Here is a 17,999-nt window from a genome sequence, read left to right as displayed (position 1 = left end):
ATAGTGTGATTGTTTTGACCTGACAGTGCACTCTGCAATGAAAAACATATAAGATGCATTCACTTTACACTTATGAAGTCAAGGAGCTTTGAGCGTCCGTGCGATGTTGCTGCGTTTGAATCATTTCTTCCTTGAAAAACGTCCAGAGCGAAAACCTGCAAGCAGTTATGTTGAAACTGGGAGTTATTAAATATTACAGAGCTAAATGAGGAGTGAGAAGCTGTTTGTCATTTTGTGTTATGCTTCCTCTGTCAAGGCTGTTGCTCATCTCTTAATCAGAGCTGATGTCCCAGCAAATCATTGAGACGAGGAAGGGTGGAAAAAAAAAAAAGAAGAATTCAAAACAGCATTAGCAAAGAGGCAATCTCAAGCCTTCTGAATGAACCTCAAATGATGCGTGTAGACAGGGAATTCGAGTTAATGTCATCACATGTCACTCACGGCCTCTTTATAGCTGCCATTGCCTTTCTGATGCAGGGAAAACAAGTTGCAAAAAGTCCACCCTTAAATCGATGAGGAAGACTCAGATCTCAGCTTCTCTCTGAAGCATTTTAATATGAAGGAGAATTTGTGTGTCTCTGTGTATGTATGTGTGTGTGTGTGTGTGTGTGTGTGTGTGCGTGTGCGTGCGTGTGAATGCATTGGGTAATTACTGATCCTCAGTGAGAGACTGTCTGTGGCTCCATGGATGGGGTCATTTCTTTCAAAGAGGTGGGGTAGAATAACCATTAAGCATTCATGTGTTGCTGAATGCACATAGGCAGAGACGGCCGCTAGCTCTCTCTCACACACACACACACACACACACACACACACACACACACACACACACACACACACACACACACACACACACACACACACACACACACACACACACTCTCTATCTCTCACACACACATACACACAGTACAGTCAATAAACAAACAGACATACACACAGAACAGCAAACAAATGGGGATGAAGACGGATACAATCTCCTGCTCAAACAGCTGATGTTTATCCCCTCACTCATCCCTATTTACATTATTATTATTATTACAGCCCCCCTCCTATGGTATACACTGAGATATTTTGGACGGAGACTCATTTGAATGAAGAACTCTGAGCTACAGATTTCTTAATGAAAGCAGACAGTATGTACTCGCAGATTAATTGGAGTTGTGGTAAAGAAAACATACACAAAAAAGTGACAACCTTAGCCCTTTCTCCTTAAATATTGATAGAGCCATGGCTGCCTCTTTAATGAACCCCAAACTACTCCCAGCAGCTTTAATTTCAAATTAATTTAACACAGCTAATGATTTGCGCAACGACGGATACTTTTAAATAAATTACCATGCCTAAGGATGTCTAATTATTCCAAAGTGAGTGGATTCATTAGCAATTGAAGCCGTCAGAGGCTGCAGGTCAGTATGAATTAAAAATAACAAAGCTGCAAGGAGAGAGCATATGCCTCCATCGTAATCCTGACACAGAGGTGTCCCGCCTGAATTAGCCCCTAATTGTACCTTAATGAAATGTTCTTGTTTGATAACCAGTTAATTACAGGAGACAATAACTCCGCACCCTGCTGACACTGAAGGGAGTGATTACCCCTACGACCGAAAGACCGAGCAACCGGTGAGAGGAGGAGGAGTGGGAGGAGGAGGAGGCGGTGGGAGAGGAGGAGGAGGAGGAGGAGGAGAGGAAACAGACTGGAATTGTAGAGATAGAGGAGAGTGGATAGGAAGGGATGAGAAGAGAGGAAAGAAGAGGAAAGGATAGGTGTTTTGTAAGAGGAAAAGGGGACAATTACAAAAGAAAAAGACATACAGGAGACAATGAAGCAGAAAACTGCAAAAAGAAAAAGAAAAACAGATGGATTGATACTATTGAACAGCTACTAATACTCAGCCAGGATGAACTATTTGTTCCATTTAGACAAAGTGACTGCTTTTATTTCCTTCTACCTCGGTCCTTCTACCTTCACCAGTACACAACGCCAACACAGCACACACAATTAAATAAAGCTACTGTAAGGTCTCTCCTCCCCCCTCTCCGGCTGCATTATCATTGTTCCCTCCCTGCTCTTGTAAAAACCGAAAATTGATCTTAATCTTGAATAACAAAAACAAGAAAAATGTTCTTTTGTGTTTCTGGGGCAGCTTTAACATGTAGTCACCTTGAGGAATAACACAGCCCAAATAATACACTGATCTTGCACAGTAAAGCAAAGGCCTTTGGGAATATAAAAAAAAGAAGAAGTGTATAGCGTGCAAGCTAAGAAAACATCTTAATAAAAAAGAAAATATGAACATAAACATGAATAAAAAAAAACTTTGTTCTCTGAAACTCAAGGACGGCACTGGAGAATACACAAGAAGAGAGGAGGCAAAGGAGGTGGGGGGTGGGTGGGGGGATAGACGACAAAAAGAATCACCAAAAAGAACAGAATACACAGCAATGAAACTTCTGATCATTATTTAAATACAATGCAGCAATAACCCGTATTGCCTTGGCTGCGTCTGCGTGAGTTGGGCTGTGCAGCGGTGCGTTTGAGGAACCCTACAGGTAATTGGAAACAGGGGCCACTTTCTAGTTAAAACAAAGATGTGTGTAGGGGAAGGGTTGTGTTTACATTCTGCTGCTCCTGCGGCTCCACAGGGTCTGACTGTGACATTATAGAACACACCTCATCGGCCCTATAGAGATGACGTGACAGACAGTGTTGTGGAGGGGTGGGGGGGGGCAAATAATGGCAAATTCATCTACTCATCATGAGCAGGGGGAGATAGAAGCCTTTAAGCTATGAGATGTCGTCATGGAAAGTTTTTACATATTCCATGTGCATTTTTCTGGCCAGCAGTTGGGTACACAGCAGGCTGTGGTAAAATATGTTTTTGGATTAAACCAAGAAGAGAAGATTTATCGTTTAATGCATGTTAACACGCAATTGCTAAATTGGTTACACTCTGCAAATGCGCAGTTATCAAGTTTGCCCATTTGTTGTACTGGAATAAGTGACAGTGTTAGTCACTGAGAATAATTAGAGCAATCACAGTGTTATTGCCCAGAGAGGGTACTACATTTCAGTCCATAATGACATCATTACCTCCAGTTAATTATGTGTCTTGCGAGGTGACACGTTTGATTAAACACATGAATGCACAAACAAATCAAAAAATTAGCTGTGGAATGACACAACAAACGGATGGATTTTTAATGGCAGAGCTGCCCTTTTGTTCGTTTCAGCTCTGTTCCCAGGTAAAACTGTGAAGGACAAATGCATTTAGGGGGAAGAGGGAGAGAGACAATGAGACAGAGAGAGAGCAAGAGAGGCAGAGAGAGAGAGAGAGAGAGAGAGAGAGAGAGGGAGAGAGAAACCTAAGGTAAAAAAAGAAGCCAGGACACAAAGGGTTAAGAAGCACAAACAATAACATTTCAGGAGCAGATGTCCTTGAGGCGAAACCAAGGACAAGGCAATTGCTAATCTTGTATTCCCAGCATGATCAAATCACCAGGCAACAGATATAAATAAAAGGACAGGAAATGAGGAATTCACATTCAAGGGTGTCAGCGGCGAAATGAAGATTCATGGTGAAGAGCCCCGGTGAAGGCGGCAAAAATTAACTGCAAATAAAAGGGACAGACGGCCTCCAAAGTCCAGCGTATAAAGTAGGTTTGGTGGGAGAAAAACACACACATGCTAGATAGGGTCTAGTCGACAGTGGCTGGGGTTGAGGAGAATGGGCTGCACTTTGTCATCGAGACAGGTGCTTTTATTTGACACCCAATAGGCTGCGCCCTGACTGGATATTCTAAAAATATGAGTCTGCGCATGATCATCAGACTGTCTCGTTTTCCATTCATTTCACACCATCATTTGTTACCACAAACACATAGAAACCTTTTTTTTTGACTTTGTCTGTTGTACTGAAATGAAACAGAATATGTGCTGGACAGAAATGCTTTCCACAAATGTTACTGCAGTTCCTTATGTGCAAGTGAGGCTTCAACAAAATGAAATTGACTCCTGAAAATATGCTGTCAAATATGTCTGCAGCTAATGAAACCAAACTATTTATTTCGGTCACTATGTGATTTATTTTTTATTTTTTTTATTGCATTCACACAGGATAGTGACAGTATTTGATTGTGTGCTATTAGAATCGTTCATAGATGCATTTAGAGCTAAAACAAGACAATACACCCATAGTTTCAATCATGGGCCAGAAATTATTTAGCTCACAGTCACATGTTTAACTGTTTTTGCCAACAGTCACCACTCAGATGGAACCGCCATGTTGTTATTTGAGCAAAAATGCAGTGATGCCTCTGGACGTCTTTCTAGACATGATTTCTCATTGTTCTGCTTAATACATAGTAAAGTTACATTTGCTATAAGACATGGGGGGGTGGGGTATGTGAATATGTGGAAAATGTCCACATTATTGACAAAAAACTATGCCTCACTTTGGACCCCTTTAGCTAGTGCTTTTATAGGCTGTACATAATTACATAAAAATGACCCTCAATTATATAAAGTAGACTTTTTATTCTTCTTCTTATTATGATTATATTTAGCCTACTGTTTACAGCCGAGAACATCGGGTAGTGTTCCCTCTCCATTAAATAAAGTGCAGTGAAAAAGTATTTACCCCCTTCCGGATTTCTTACTTTCTTGCAGATTTGTCACACTTAAATCATTCGTTTTATTTATTTTTTTATAGTATTTTGGTAGGGCAGCCATCTAGGGAAGGTTTTCACCACTGTTCTAAGCTTAGCTTTCTCCATTAGTGGATAAAGTCACCTCTCACCATGGTTCACTGGAGTCCCAAAGCTTTAGAAATGTTTAAATGTCTATATTTGTTTTTTCATCTGTTCTTGAATTTCTTTAGATGATGTGTTGCTGTTTGAGATCTCTCAAACAGCGCATCTACATTGAAAGTTATGGATGTGTGTGTGCAAAGACCTCATGGCTGGCGAGGCCATGCCTGTAATACATTAGATACACAAATACTGTACGGCATCATCAATTGGATTAGAGGATAGAGTAAAATGCTAAAACATGACTCTACCTGTTTCTGCTCCTCTCCCAGTCCGTCCCACATGGAGGCCACTATCTTGGACACGTCGCCAAAGGTGGCATTGGGGTTCTGTCCCTTAATGGCTGCCTGGGTGTCTCTGAAGAACAAGGCGTAGGCTGACACAGGCTTTGTAGGCTCGTTGGGATCCTTCTTCTTCTTCTTTTTTTGGGGTTTGGGCTTGGGCTTCATCATCTCTGAAGACGGTCGTTTCTCGCCTGTGATCTGGAAGACCATCAGAGAGACACACACACACAAAAACGGCTTTATTGACGCTGCAAAAAAAAAAAGAAGCTTTCACAATTGAACTGCCTTTGGAGGGAATAATCGCATCTCTGATGAATGCTTGTAACATTGGGTCCAGGTGAAGCATGTAAACTTCATTAAATCCATAATTCAATCTCTCCGTTCGACAGCCGTGTCGTCGGCGTTTGAATATTGCGGCGATGTTTCACTGACAGTCACACTCTGACACAGGCACTGGTTGACAGCAGTTTTTCTCTTCTGCCTTACTTTGTCAAAAATAACATCTGTTAGTTGAATTTATCAAACCTTTTCAAATCTTTATTTTTGAGTTGTTCAGCAAGTCATAAATTCTGACTTTTCATGCCAGGGGTGAAAGGAATTTTAAATCGCCTGCTGTATCTGCTCTGGCTTTGATGTGGTTTCAGAATGAATTGGAGAGAGCAAATGGAATTACTTACTGATAGGAGAGATGGTAATCATTTTTATTCACACACACACACACACAGTGCGAAGTACAGCAGAGATGTATGGGTTGGGAAATATATTTTTAAAACTACAGGATCCCCCTTCTTGTTATACAGTGTCACTGCGACCCAGCATTTAAATACACAGATGGATCTGTAACACTGTGGACCAGACAGATTAAATTACACACTCATTCACATTTCCCTGATAGAAACCAAGCAAATCCATGGAGACACTGGTCTGTGTGCAATTTATGAAAGCAGTTTTTACAGATTTACATAAACCAAATGAATCTAAACAAGTATCCTTCTCTTTTCATTTGGATGAATGAGTGATGTAAATGGAGGCGTGGTAGGTTTCAAACAGGGCTGTATGTAACAGAATTAGATGGGATTGCCAAAACCTTGTATCTGCGAGGATGATCAACCCATTAAAATATCCTTCACATCTGTAAATAACATTCCTGCAGCTATACACACATTTCAACAACTGCATCATGTTAAGAGATTTCACATCGTGTCACGTGCGTGTGAGGCATGCTGTGGATTGTGAGCAATTCACAAATGTGTCAATTTGTCTGAGGGTGAAATTATTATTTTTTGCACAAAGAGAAGATTGTGTCTGAATCATATTTAAGAAAAAAAGAAACTCATTCCTAATGTTGCTTTTGATTTAACTGTGCAGCTCAGAATAAAGAAAAATGGATGGAAAAATTAAATTCAATCATGAGCTATATATCTCAAAGCAATTTTCTTTTCAAACGTGAGAGCTAACTGCACCACACCACTATATACTATATATATACACTGTAGGAAAAACCATAGCTAGAACTCCAACTCCCAGCAAATATATTCAACCAGGTCTGACTGTCCCTGCTTTCCTACAGCGAGCATGCAAACACTGTCAGGGCCGACCTGCCCCTGCTACTCCACAGCTACAAGCCAGACAAGCCGCACCAGTACCTTCGAATGAGGATCAGTCTCCTCTTCCTGATTGGAGCTGGAGGGGGAGGGTGTGGCCGATTTACTTCCGGGAGGTGAGGGGGAGCCATGAGGCAGTGCGCTCCGGCTGACCTGAGAGTTTAGCTGGGACAGTGCACTCATAGGGTTGGGCAGTATCGGAGGTGAGCTGTTTATCATGTGGTGGTTACGGGCAGGGTCATAATGAGCGCCGTCTGGGTGCTGGTGATGGTGTTGCTGTTGGTGGTGGTGCAAAGCCATCTCCTGCATCTGGGGCGAGAGAAGAACACCAGCTTTACTATCTTCTCCTCTACTCAAAGGGATAAAAGTTTGCCAATCAGCCAAATATGCAATTACTCAAAAGGTGGAGATGACATTATCAAAATTGGAGCAAATGTGTATGTGTATTGGACAACAGCTAAAGACAAAAAAAACTACAAAAATTTAGATGTGAAGAGGGAAATATGTCTGACCCCCCCCCCCCCCCAAAAAAAAAACAAAACGCCTCTTACAGGTTTTGCAGTTCAACTTAGGCCGGTGGTTAGAGAGCTTCTGTCCTTTTCACTGCTGTCTTTTCTTAGGACAGTAACATATGCTATACAGTAGCCTTGTGGTCAAATTTATCTGTTGCTTGTTTGGTACCTGCCTTCAGCACTGACCTTATTAAGCACGGCTATGAAGGTTCAAGGTTTTCGGTAAGCTCAACCAACTGAATAACTCACAAAAATAAGACGGTACCACTTCTCAGCTCAAGCCAACGAAGATAAACTCACTGCAACTTCATTTTAGACACTCAACATGGCACCGTATAGTATATTTGCCTCCTGGGAGCTAATACATCTAAAATAAAAACATAAATGTATCACCTGTTACACCATTCTTACAGTAGTTGTCTCTAGTCTCATTTTGAAAGATGGAGGGATCTGTGCTTGTTGCCTGCCACAGTCTTTGTCGGGTTACAAGATGTGGAAAAACTACATTTTCCAAGAGGTGGAGCCGGGTGGAGGCCTCATGTTGGATACCATGACTATGCGATTACATGCTGTCAATCAAGCAAATGTGACCCTCACATGCCCTTTTTAAAAATTTGATTTTTTAAAATGATAAATTATCTTTAAGACTGCCATCAGAGTATGAATGCCAGGATCATATGACTATGTGCATAAAAAAAGCACATGACAAGACCACGGTTCCCCTCAGCTCATTGTTTTGGTTTTCCAGGTCACCATCAATAATTATTGTTTTTGCAGACCAGATTATAGAGTAAAATGCTTCCACAGACCTGAAATAACAATTCCTGTTTAGCACCAAATAATGGAGAGATGCAGTTAATGACTAGAAGAAAGTGGATCATTTGCCAGTGAAAGATAGAGATATTTTTCTAGTGGTTAGTGGAAACCAAAAACAGAGCTAAAAGGAGAGTGAATGTAATTCATCAGAAGGCCAGGAACACGACTGTGAATCAGTGCTAATGTTGCTGTATCTGGCAGATGTGAAAAACGAGCGGCTGTTTGCTAACAGTTTCGCCACATAAATTCAAAAGGTGATAGTATGTCAGAGTTGTGCTCGGTTGTTTAAGTGGAAGAGAAAAAAAAAGTCAATTATTGCAGGTATGTCCGTGAAATAAAAACTACTTTGCAGTTTGTTCCCCATACTATTCACATTCTCCACGGTTATGACTCGTATCTCAAGGCACTTTTGCATTGCTTCAACATTCGCCCACATACCTATTACCACTTAACTTAGAACGATTTAATATTTCACAGGAGCTCTCTCTTACAGTTTAAAGGTACAATCCATAATTTCTATTGACTTCTAATGACCTCCACAGTCGGTCACAAAGCTACGGCCCCTCTGAGATCCATGAGACACAGCGGCCAGGTCGGTGCCTTCAGTTCTGAAAATTTAATTTCTTTCTGAAAAGCCAGAGTGCCCAGCAGATGGTAAAGCGATCGTTGAGTCAATGGCATTGATCAGAAACCCTATCAATCCCCTGCAGATAAATTACACCTGCGGCCATGTGCCATGAAGGAGAAAAATATAAGTTACTGCCACGTTAAAGAACACTTTTTGCAACACTCAAGAACCACGAATAGAAACAGAAATGGCGCTCACAGCCAGAGAATGACCCGTACACTGAGAACACCCTTCAGAGAGATTACAGAATCAGACTCTCACAAAGTTCTGCACTAAGCAGCCTTAAAAGATCTTAAATAATAACTACATCAAAAGCTTTTCTTCAAGATTCATCAGGATACAACATGAGCACGGACCAAAGGATGCTTTTAATGCAGGCATAAATGGGAATGTTTGGCAATTTACAGATCAGAAAGTGATGAACTAGCATTTGTTAGCTCTTTTAAACATTTATGAGTTAAATAATACATTACACATTAGTGCAGCGCAGAAAAGATCAAATTGAAAGGGCCCGAGCATATGAGGTCTTGATAAACACAAGTTAGAGGTTCAGAGATGAAGGCTCAGCTCTCTAATCATAATTGGTCCCAGTAGATTGCCAGAATAAAAATGCACAACAAAGTAATGTTGTACGAGGCCCTGGCCTGCTTTGAAAACTCATAATATTCACACGACATTAGATTCTGTGTTTGCCTCAGCAGCTGCTCACAAAAGGCAGCCATGAACAAAGACATTCCTTTTGCATTTCAAATAACGAGCTCGAACCTCCCCCCCCCAACCACGGCAATCTCCAACTTCCAATCATAATTCAAAACACCATCACTATAGTTCTTAAAACATGAGGAAATAGCTTCAGTAAAATAAGTAAGACAGAACAGAACAAGAGGGGGAGAGGGAAATAGAAATCCATTAATTTTCCATTTTCCATGGACTTGCTCTTTAAGGGTCCTCTTCTCACAAACGAGGAAGCATTGAAAAACCAATTAATCAAACATGAATGGCCTATCATAGATATAGCAGACGCATTTCCATAGCAACAGCCTCCAGGCAAAATTGTCACCTTTTAATCTGAGCCACACCATGTTTAATATAAACAAGAGGGAGACATGCAGAGAAGTGGGAGTTCATGGGGAGGGAAGACAACGTGTCACCATGGCATCGTGGGTACCGGGTGCTATCAGCCTGGTGAGGGTGTGATTGGGTAAAACCCTGGCAGTCGGCAAAGGCTTTAAATCATTTAGGCTCCTGGTTTTACGTAATTGATTTCAGACATAAATTGTAAATTGTGACAGTATGTTCTGTACCGAGTCATCTTAGTTTTTGGTTGGAGGGAAAAACACGAAGGTGGTGCAGAGTGTTTGTTGATTTGTTCTCAAACCGAGGACATATTTTTTCTGCCATTATTTATAATCGCTGTCATGTGTCATCGCATAAATTACATTTCTATTGGAGCTCAGTGCTCTGTCCTGATGAACGGAGCGGTTGGTCACTGGAACATATGGAAACATAGGAACTACTGTACAGTGTGAGGTCTATAGTGGGAGTCTGAAGCCAATAGTGTATGTTGCATTGTATAACTGGGATGTAAAGCAGAAAGCGTCCTACTGTAAGTACTGTATGAAAGTGCGTGTTTCATTATTACATATACTAAAAGCTATATGCAGTATAAAACCTAAAGGACTAGTGCTCATTACTCCAAACGCTCCTACTGTTATAATCTACTTCTAACAGTCATTCCTGTGGCCTTTTTCTTTTCTTTTTTGAAAATGTCTCAGAGTGCTTTTAGTTGGTGCTTTCACCTTTGCAAGACTGAAAGAGCAAGAAGTTATCACATAGTGCCATCAAGCCTGAGCTAAATAAAGCCAGCGGCAGACGGCTGTACAAATATTATGAAAGAATCTGACAAAGGTTGCTGGTTGCCATAGGTACTGTATGGTAATTCCTAATGGTATCATCCAAATGGCCAAAAGAGAGTGAGTGAAGAGGGAGAATAGAAGAAGGGGGGCACTGTGAGTAACAGGATTTAGTTGGTCACTGCTCTCTGCCTTTAGCATGTAACACATACTGACTTTTCATGGACTCTCAATGTGGACAATGTGTTTTTTGTTTTTTTTGCTGTGTTTTGCGGCGCAACTACCAAGTGGAGCAACATAGTGGCCTAAATTTGTATATTTAGAATATTTATAAAGTTGGACTCTGAGTTCTCTTGGGTATAGTCTTGACTATGCTTAACCTCCTAGCAATTTAGCTGTTTGCTGTACTGTAAAGCCCCCAGAGATTAGGGTCCACTCATAAACAGGAGGAGGAAAAGTAAGAGGAAAGGAAAGAGGACACAGGAGAACTCCAGAAACGACAAAACAAAAAAAAAAACACCTCACATGACCTAAGGACTAAAATTCATCTCCAAAGTTAGAAAGGGGACAGTTGGATATTGCTTTTTGGTGATGAGCAGCCAGGCAGACCTAAACTGTGATGTAAAGCCAGGAAACTCGGTGTGAGCGTGTTCTCCTGCCACCGTTACGCCTGTCGTGTTTGTATTCACATCTTGTACATCATAGTCAAATGGGAGTCAAATAACAAAGGCTTTCCAATTATGTGTAGCACATTGTGTGCGAGATGGAATATCACAAAGCCATTGTTCCCTTGCTCCTGCTGACCTTACCTTTGAAATGGTTTCACGGCCGCTCCAATTGCCTGCACCATTTGATTTAGCTAAGGGGATTTGACCACCAGCACAGAGATGAGAGAAGGGGAGAAGAGAGCTCTGAGCAGCCACAAGGAGAAAGAGAAAGAACGAGTAAAAGCAGCTAACCTTGCTTCATCCTCATGATGATTATACCAGAGTGGCATCTGTTTCATCAGTTTAAATAAGCAGGCTGATTGCTGTGTAAGATTTTATTGCACTGGCATCATAATAAAGCGGCCTGTCCATGCTAAAGAATTGGTAAATGCTGTGGTCATGTTTGAGCTTATTAGCACCGTTTAAAATAAATGTCAGTTATACATTATGAGAGGTCTGTGGAGCTGGAGTTCATTCACTTCTAGTTTACTTGCTTGAAAATGGGACTATACTGTAAATGGGAACTGAAATTTCCTTTATAATGGTAAAGTGTTTTTTTTGTGTGTTTTTCTTTTACCCATAATGCAGCATGGTGTCATCCAGTATTTAACATCACCTGCTGATGGCTTTTAATCTGACATTTGGACCCTTTGTCTACCCCGCCCTGCCCTCTTCCAGGCAGTAATCAATGCTCCTGTGAGTCCTGAGACTTTCCTCTCCTCACTCCCTGCTTGACTGGAACCATCTTGTTTAGAGTGATGGCTCACTCACACAGGTTCACGGCTGCTATTGTAAAATCACCCAGCGTTTAATTGAAACAAATGACTATAATAATAGAACATTATCCCTGCAGGCACCCAGCCATGACAGCTTTAATTAGAGGCGCGTTCAAGACTGATCCTTCAAAAGCACAGCCGCCGCGCAACACGGTGGTAAACACGCCTTTAGGTGGGGAGCCAACCCCGGGCCTCACAGCCCTCAAAGCTACTTCTCATTCACCCTGAGGGCAAAGCACTAACAACTCTGTTCCTCAAAGAGCCTCCGAGCCTTCACCCCTCCCTCACCCTCTCCCTCTCTCTGTCTCTCTCTCTCTTCTCTGTCCCTTCATCCATGTCTTTGCTTTATCAAGCTTATATATACCCAGGAGGGTCATTTACACAAGCTGAGGAGAATTAATAAGAGTGTGGATTTATGAGTCACACGCTACTTAAGTATGAAAGCAAAGGCAAAACGCTGCTTCTGCCTACTTGTGACATCAGACAGATGCTAAGTAAGGAGATATGATGGGCATGCTGGGATGTTTAAGTAAAGGGAAACACAAGTGTTTTAAGAATTTGTTAGAGCCTAATTGGAGATGTTTTTAGGGAAGTCAAGATGACTTTATTAAATATTTTTTAATGCTAGAGGCAGATTTTGATTCAAATGTAATGTGATGTTATGATCCAGGTGTAGTAGCAGCCAACTGCATTTAGCAACACGCCATTAAAACCTAATTTTGCTTATTAGCTCAGCAGTCGCTCCACATTGCCAAAACAAGACACTATCAGGTCACTTTCAATCGTTCCAATTACACGCTAGACGAACGGAGAGAAAAAAAAGAAAAAAGTAAAATACTTGCTCCTGTGCTGAACTGTGATCAAGTAATTAATCTGGCAGAAAAAACAGCAATACCTCACAAAGCAGCAGCATAAGGAAATAATTATGAGTTTTCAGCAGCAACTTTAAAAGAGAGAAAAGGCAATTTATTCCAAGAACGGCTTTAAGTAGCCACACTGTTGAAATGAACTCTGCCACCACCATCTCTCAAAGCCAAACAGACTCCATGCCAACGCACCTGATATTTTCATAAAAATGTGGAAAACAACTTTGAAGTCGTGCCATACAGATAAACTTTAGAATAAACAAACACACAGAAACAGAAGTCATAACAGGAGTGCATGGTAAAAGGGTCAAATTGTAATTTTAGAGACCCTTTTGTTGCATTTTCCTTTGTGTGTGAATTGCCTCTTTTTTTTTTTGCTTGTGGCTCCAGCTATTGTTATCATCACTGTCGTCATTATTGGTTATTAATATTATTATTAAAGCGTAGCTGGGAGCGTTTGCACAAAGAAGCTGATGTTCTTGGTTGTGATTGACTGTCGGTTTGAAAAGTACAGTACCACCCTGAACGCCTCTCAGAGTGAATCTGTGGCAGCAACAAGGCTGTGGTTGATTTGCAGATAGTAATGTCATGATGTCCCCCTTGGCACCATCCTCCATGTTCCTCATTACTGCTAATGTCAGAACCTACTTTGCTTTTATTCTCTCTCTCTCTCTCTCTCTCCCTCTTCTCCTCTACCCCCCACCCAACAGTTCTCTCTCTTGTTCCTCAGTCTTTTTTATTCTCTCTCTCTCTTGTTCTCTCTCACTGTCTCTTTCTTTCTCCCCCTACCTCCTCCTCTCGCTCTCTCTCTCTCTCTCAGCCCGGGCGTGTCTCTGCGCTCACCTCACAAAGCACAGCGTCAGAGAATCAGAGCCTTGGCTGACATGACATGTAGGAGATGGTTGTGAGGAGCGGTAGGGACACACACTCTTGACAGCAGAAGGCAAGGCTCCTCTGCTCCCACTAATGAGACTCCTGACTGCCGTGTCAAACACACTTTGTGTGTATACTATATATGTGTGTGTGTGTGTGTGTGTGTGTGTGTGCGTGCGTGCACAACAAAAAAAATGAATGTAGATGCAGAAATAATGAACACAAAAACAAGAAAGAGCACGCAAATAAAAAAAAAGAAGCTGCACACAGTTGTTGTATATATGCCATGCAAGCCGAGGTCATGACAAGGGGATTTGCATGTGTGTCCAAAACCTGTCAGACAAAAGAATTTCACACATTTCTGACAGGAACCACCTTCACCTTTATTCTCCAGCTTTGAACTATAATAAATGTTAGTGACAGCGGATTACCAAACAAATGAACCCCTTGTAATCACAGTATGTGGGAAAAGTGGGGGTTAGACTTTACACTTTTCAATTTTTTTTCCAATTTTCATTAAGTTTATTGTCGGTTAAAGTTATATTACTACAGCGAGAGCTCAGAAAATACTGATAATTTGCTATAACTCTTGTCATAAAACTCTTCATACAGTGCCTTCAGGAAGTGTTGCTTACATTTTGTTATGCAGCCTCGTACTAAGTAAAAACAAGGACAAACCTGGAATATTGAATTGGCATCAGTATTCAAACTCTTTTTAATGATAGCTGAAATTTAGTTCAAGTAACTCTAACTTGTCTTGATTGACTTTGAGATGTTTCTGCACCTTGTTTGGAGTCAATTGATCTGATTTGGAAAGGCACGCACCTGTCAATATAGAGGAGCTGCTGTCATTGTCTCACAGCTGACGATGCATATCAGAGCAAAAACTGAGTCATGAGGTCGAAGGAACTACAGTATCTGCTGAGCTCAGAGACAGGATTGTGTCAAAGGAATGAATATATAAAAGTCTGGTTTACACCTGATCTTTGCTTCTCCTCTCCTCAGATGTCACCTGTTTCATAGAGACACCATATCCCCCTCTGAAATTGTTTTTCTATAGGGATCACTGTTGGCTGGGAGTGCTATTAAAAAAAAAACGGAGCTACCGCAAAGACACACTCAAGCTTATGAGCCAGGATTCTTCTCCATTCTGATATCAACTGTGAGAATCATCTGTGAACATGTTGAGGATAAACCTGCAGCCTATACTGTATGGCTCTCGGTCCTGGATTGGTCAGAGTCCCACCATGAACTGTGCTACATGAATACACAAAGAGTTTTAATCACCCTGGCTCAAGCCTCTCTTGTGCACATTAGCAGACAGAGTGGCAGTGTTATGCTGAACTGGTGGCTGGCAGCACAGCAGGGGAGACGTCCCTGAGTGAGATGACATGGGACGGCTCTCCACCGCCACCAGGGCCAAATATTCCTGGTGGTGAAAGCAGAATGAGATGATGGATGGTTGAGATAGGGCACAGTGCAATATGGACATGATTTCATGGCATGATAAATCTCAGCAGGGGCCCCTGGCTAAGTGTAATATGAAATCCCTTATCTATGTATCTGCTTCATAACACCAGCTATATCTGCTGCAGCTGAATCTGCCTTTGTTTCTTTAGCCTCTGTTGATCACATCTACAGTACAGAGGAGGACGATGACAACAACATGCGTGTGATAACGCTTTTTTTTCTTTACTCTGTTGTTTTTGAAATATGATGTGATAAATTATCTAAATTGAAAATTGTCACTGTGGAGATCCTCCTCCATTACCTGTGATCACAGTGATAAGCAGCGTTATTAGCCCAGGTTTTTGCACACAACGCTCCACGCTAGACAAGCTGCCCTGTGTTTGTGCAAAACAAGTTTAAATTACAGCTGCAATATAAATGAAATGTAATTTGTCACACAGAAGTGATCACTTTAAAGTTCAGTGTGTGTGTTATTTAATACCATCTCTTTAGAATTTCTGATTAAAAATAAAGAAATTAAGCCGCCACTGTATCCTCTGATTAGCTTAATCTGATAGGTTAATTGACTTTATCAAGCTGGAGAGAAAAGATGAGCTGCCATTCCAGCCTGCAATAAAAATCCCCCCAAAATGATGAAATTGGAAAATAACCTATATTTCTTTTAAGATATTTCTTAATATACAACTACAGTTTCATATCACATTGCCAGAGAAATAAGGCACTTTCTCCCAGGAGATGAGAAAAGAATTGAATTTTTCCTTATCGGTCATCTATTTTTCCACAGAATGCTATTACTTGCTGCCTGCCGTTGCTAGGCAACAGGAAATATTAATAGGACCTTTTATTAGCTAGGCTTTACCAGTGGAGTACTAAAATGAGGAAGTGGAAAACATGAATGTGTTACATAAATCTCTGAACCTTTCAGGGTTTGCACAAGTCTCTGTTTGTCCAGTGATTTATGGCCGTGATGGTTCATTTATGGGAGAGGGGGGTGTGAAATGCCAAAATGGAACATTAGCCCAAGGGACAATTTGAAAATAAATAATCACAAAATAAATAAATAAATAAAAGCAGAAGGGGGGGGGTTAAGAACAGCCCTCCCCTTTCACGTAGATTTCAAGAGGCCATCAAACAAGCAAGTGATTTTTGTCCTGCCGGAAGCATTGATCATTCAAAATCATGTATGCCTGGATCAACATTGGAATAACTAATACAAGTCCCATTCTATCACTAAGCTTGTTGAACTGTGTAGAAAAGCGACAGACATTCCATCATTTTCCCGCAGACGCTCTAATCCCTTTTAAAAAATGACTGAAAATGAAGGTCTTTCAAAGGAGAAATAGGTTTTCTTCATCTGAATGAAAAGTATAGAAGAAGGAAAAGCCTCAAAGAGCAGAAAGTCTTTAAAGGCAAAGGTAAGACACATTTAAAGTCCATATTGGAAAAGTCTAAACACATTTAATTAGAATATTTCTGAGAAGTCACTTGATAACAGTGTGGGTGATATAATATTCAGTCTTTAGACTTAAAATTCGGTCCAAGATTTTCCCTACGAATGCACCACCTTATCTACGTTTTTTTTAACCTGTTCCATGTTTATACAAAAACCAGCAGGTGTACAGTATGCGATAATACGTTCGCCGCGACCCTCCATCAGAGAGGGAACACATTAAAACACACCTCTGCTCTCTTATCATTAATTCATCCAAGCTTGTCTGTGACAAGTTCAGTTGACATTGCAGCTCATATTTCATTCACACAGGCTTGAGGAGCGAGCACCTGCCAGGAGCACTTAATACCCCGCGAGAAATAACACCAGAAAGAAAAGAAAAGAAAATGCAGGCATCCACCCAACTTAACATGGCAATCAGTGTGGGATTAATACTTGATAATTAACCTCAACAACTGTGGATTGTGAGGAAATTCTTACATTTAAACACCGTAACAAAGGAAATATGAGCAAGAATTTGAATATGAATATAGGAGGCAGATCCTCAGGGACCTCACAACCTTCTTTATAAATGAACTGACCCCTCATTCAGGCAGATTCTCGTCTTGTCTTGTGGAAAATAACAAATTGGATAATACCTGGGAGTTTGATGGAGCTAAGGCTGCGTCCGCATAGCTCTTTCTGCTAATACATGGCCATTATGCGTAACATCCCCCAGCTGATAATACATTCATCATCTGTTACATATTCACAACATCACACTCGAGCTGGTTTGATGATGGCTAATATTGCATGCATCATTGAGGAACATGGAGGAGGGGAAAAAAAGGAAAAAAAAAACTTAATCAAAGATAATTTATTCAGGTCATATGAATTTGAGAAGCGTTTTAAATATACCATAATTGAATCTCTTTTCAAACAGATTGCAGATGTAGTTGTCACAGTGCAGGTGTGAGGCTCTTATAAATATATCTATACAGCCGTTAATAAAATAGTTTAGCTTTAGGCCAGTTTTAGTGTAAGTGAAGATTCAACAGACAGCAACAAGGCCACTCGGCTTGTGAGGCCAGAAATGATTCACTAGAAGCAGTAGAGATGTGCATCTTTCTAGGCTGTATTGATAAGATCAATGCAACCTGAGCATGGCTATTAAATGTCTAATGTGTTTTGGAACTTGTAGATGCTATGACAGTGGGGGCATTAACAGAGAGAGGCAGAGAGAGAGAGAGAGAGAGAGAGAGAGAGAGAGGCCCTGCCAAGTGCATCAGAGCATCAGAGAAAAGAGCTCTCTGAAAGATATCAGGTTTGGCCAGGAGGGGCTTCACTCCACAACACACACACACACATGTTT

The 17,999-nt window shown here is 41.0% G+C and overlaps 1 protein-coding gene across 4 annotated transcripts in view; it reads right to left on the bottom strand.

The window, feature by feature from the left end:
* tox2 (TOX high mobility group box family member 2) overlaps positions 1–17,999 on the bottom strand; it is a 98,153-nt gene that overhangs the window by 6,337 nt on the left and 73,817 nt on the right. For 2 of the 4 annotated variants that reach the window (XM_085777678.1, XM_085777676.1), the window contains exons 5-6: positions 6,740–7,006; positions 5,061–5,291 (exon numbers count right to left, since the gene is read on the bottom strand). In XM_085777678.1, the coding sequence (XP_085633804.1) occupies positions 5,061–5,291; positions 6,740–7,006 (498 nt within the window). The remainder of the gene's footprint in view (positions 1–5,060; positions 5,292–6,739; positions 7,007–17,999) is intronic. The other 2 variants (XM_085777680.1, XM_085777679.1) reach the window with 1 other exon arrangement.

Source organism: Trachurus japonicus, chromosome 5 (genome assembly GCF_045865225.1).
Source record: "Trachurus japonicus isolate A0001 chromosome 5, Traja_1.0".
In the NCBI taxonomy this organism is placed as follows: Eukaryota; Metazoa; Chordata; class Actinopteri; order Carangiformes; family Carangidae; genus Trachurus; species Trachurus japonicus.
This window is presented reverse-complemented; position numbering and strand designations above follow the sequence as displayed.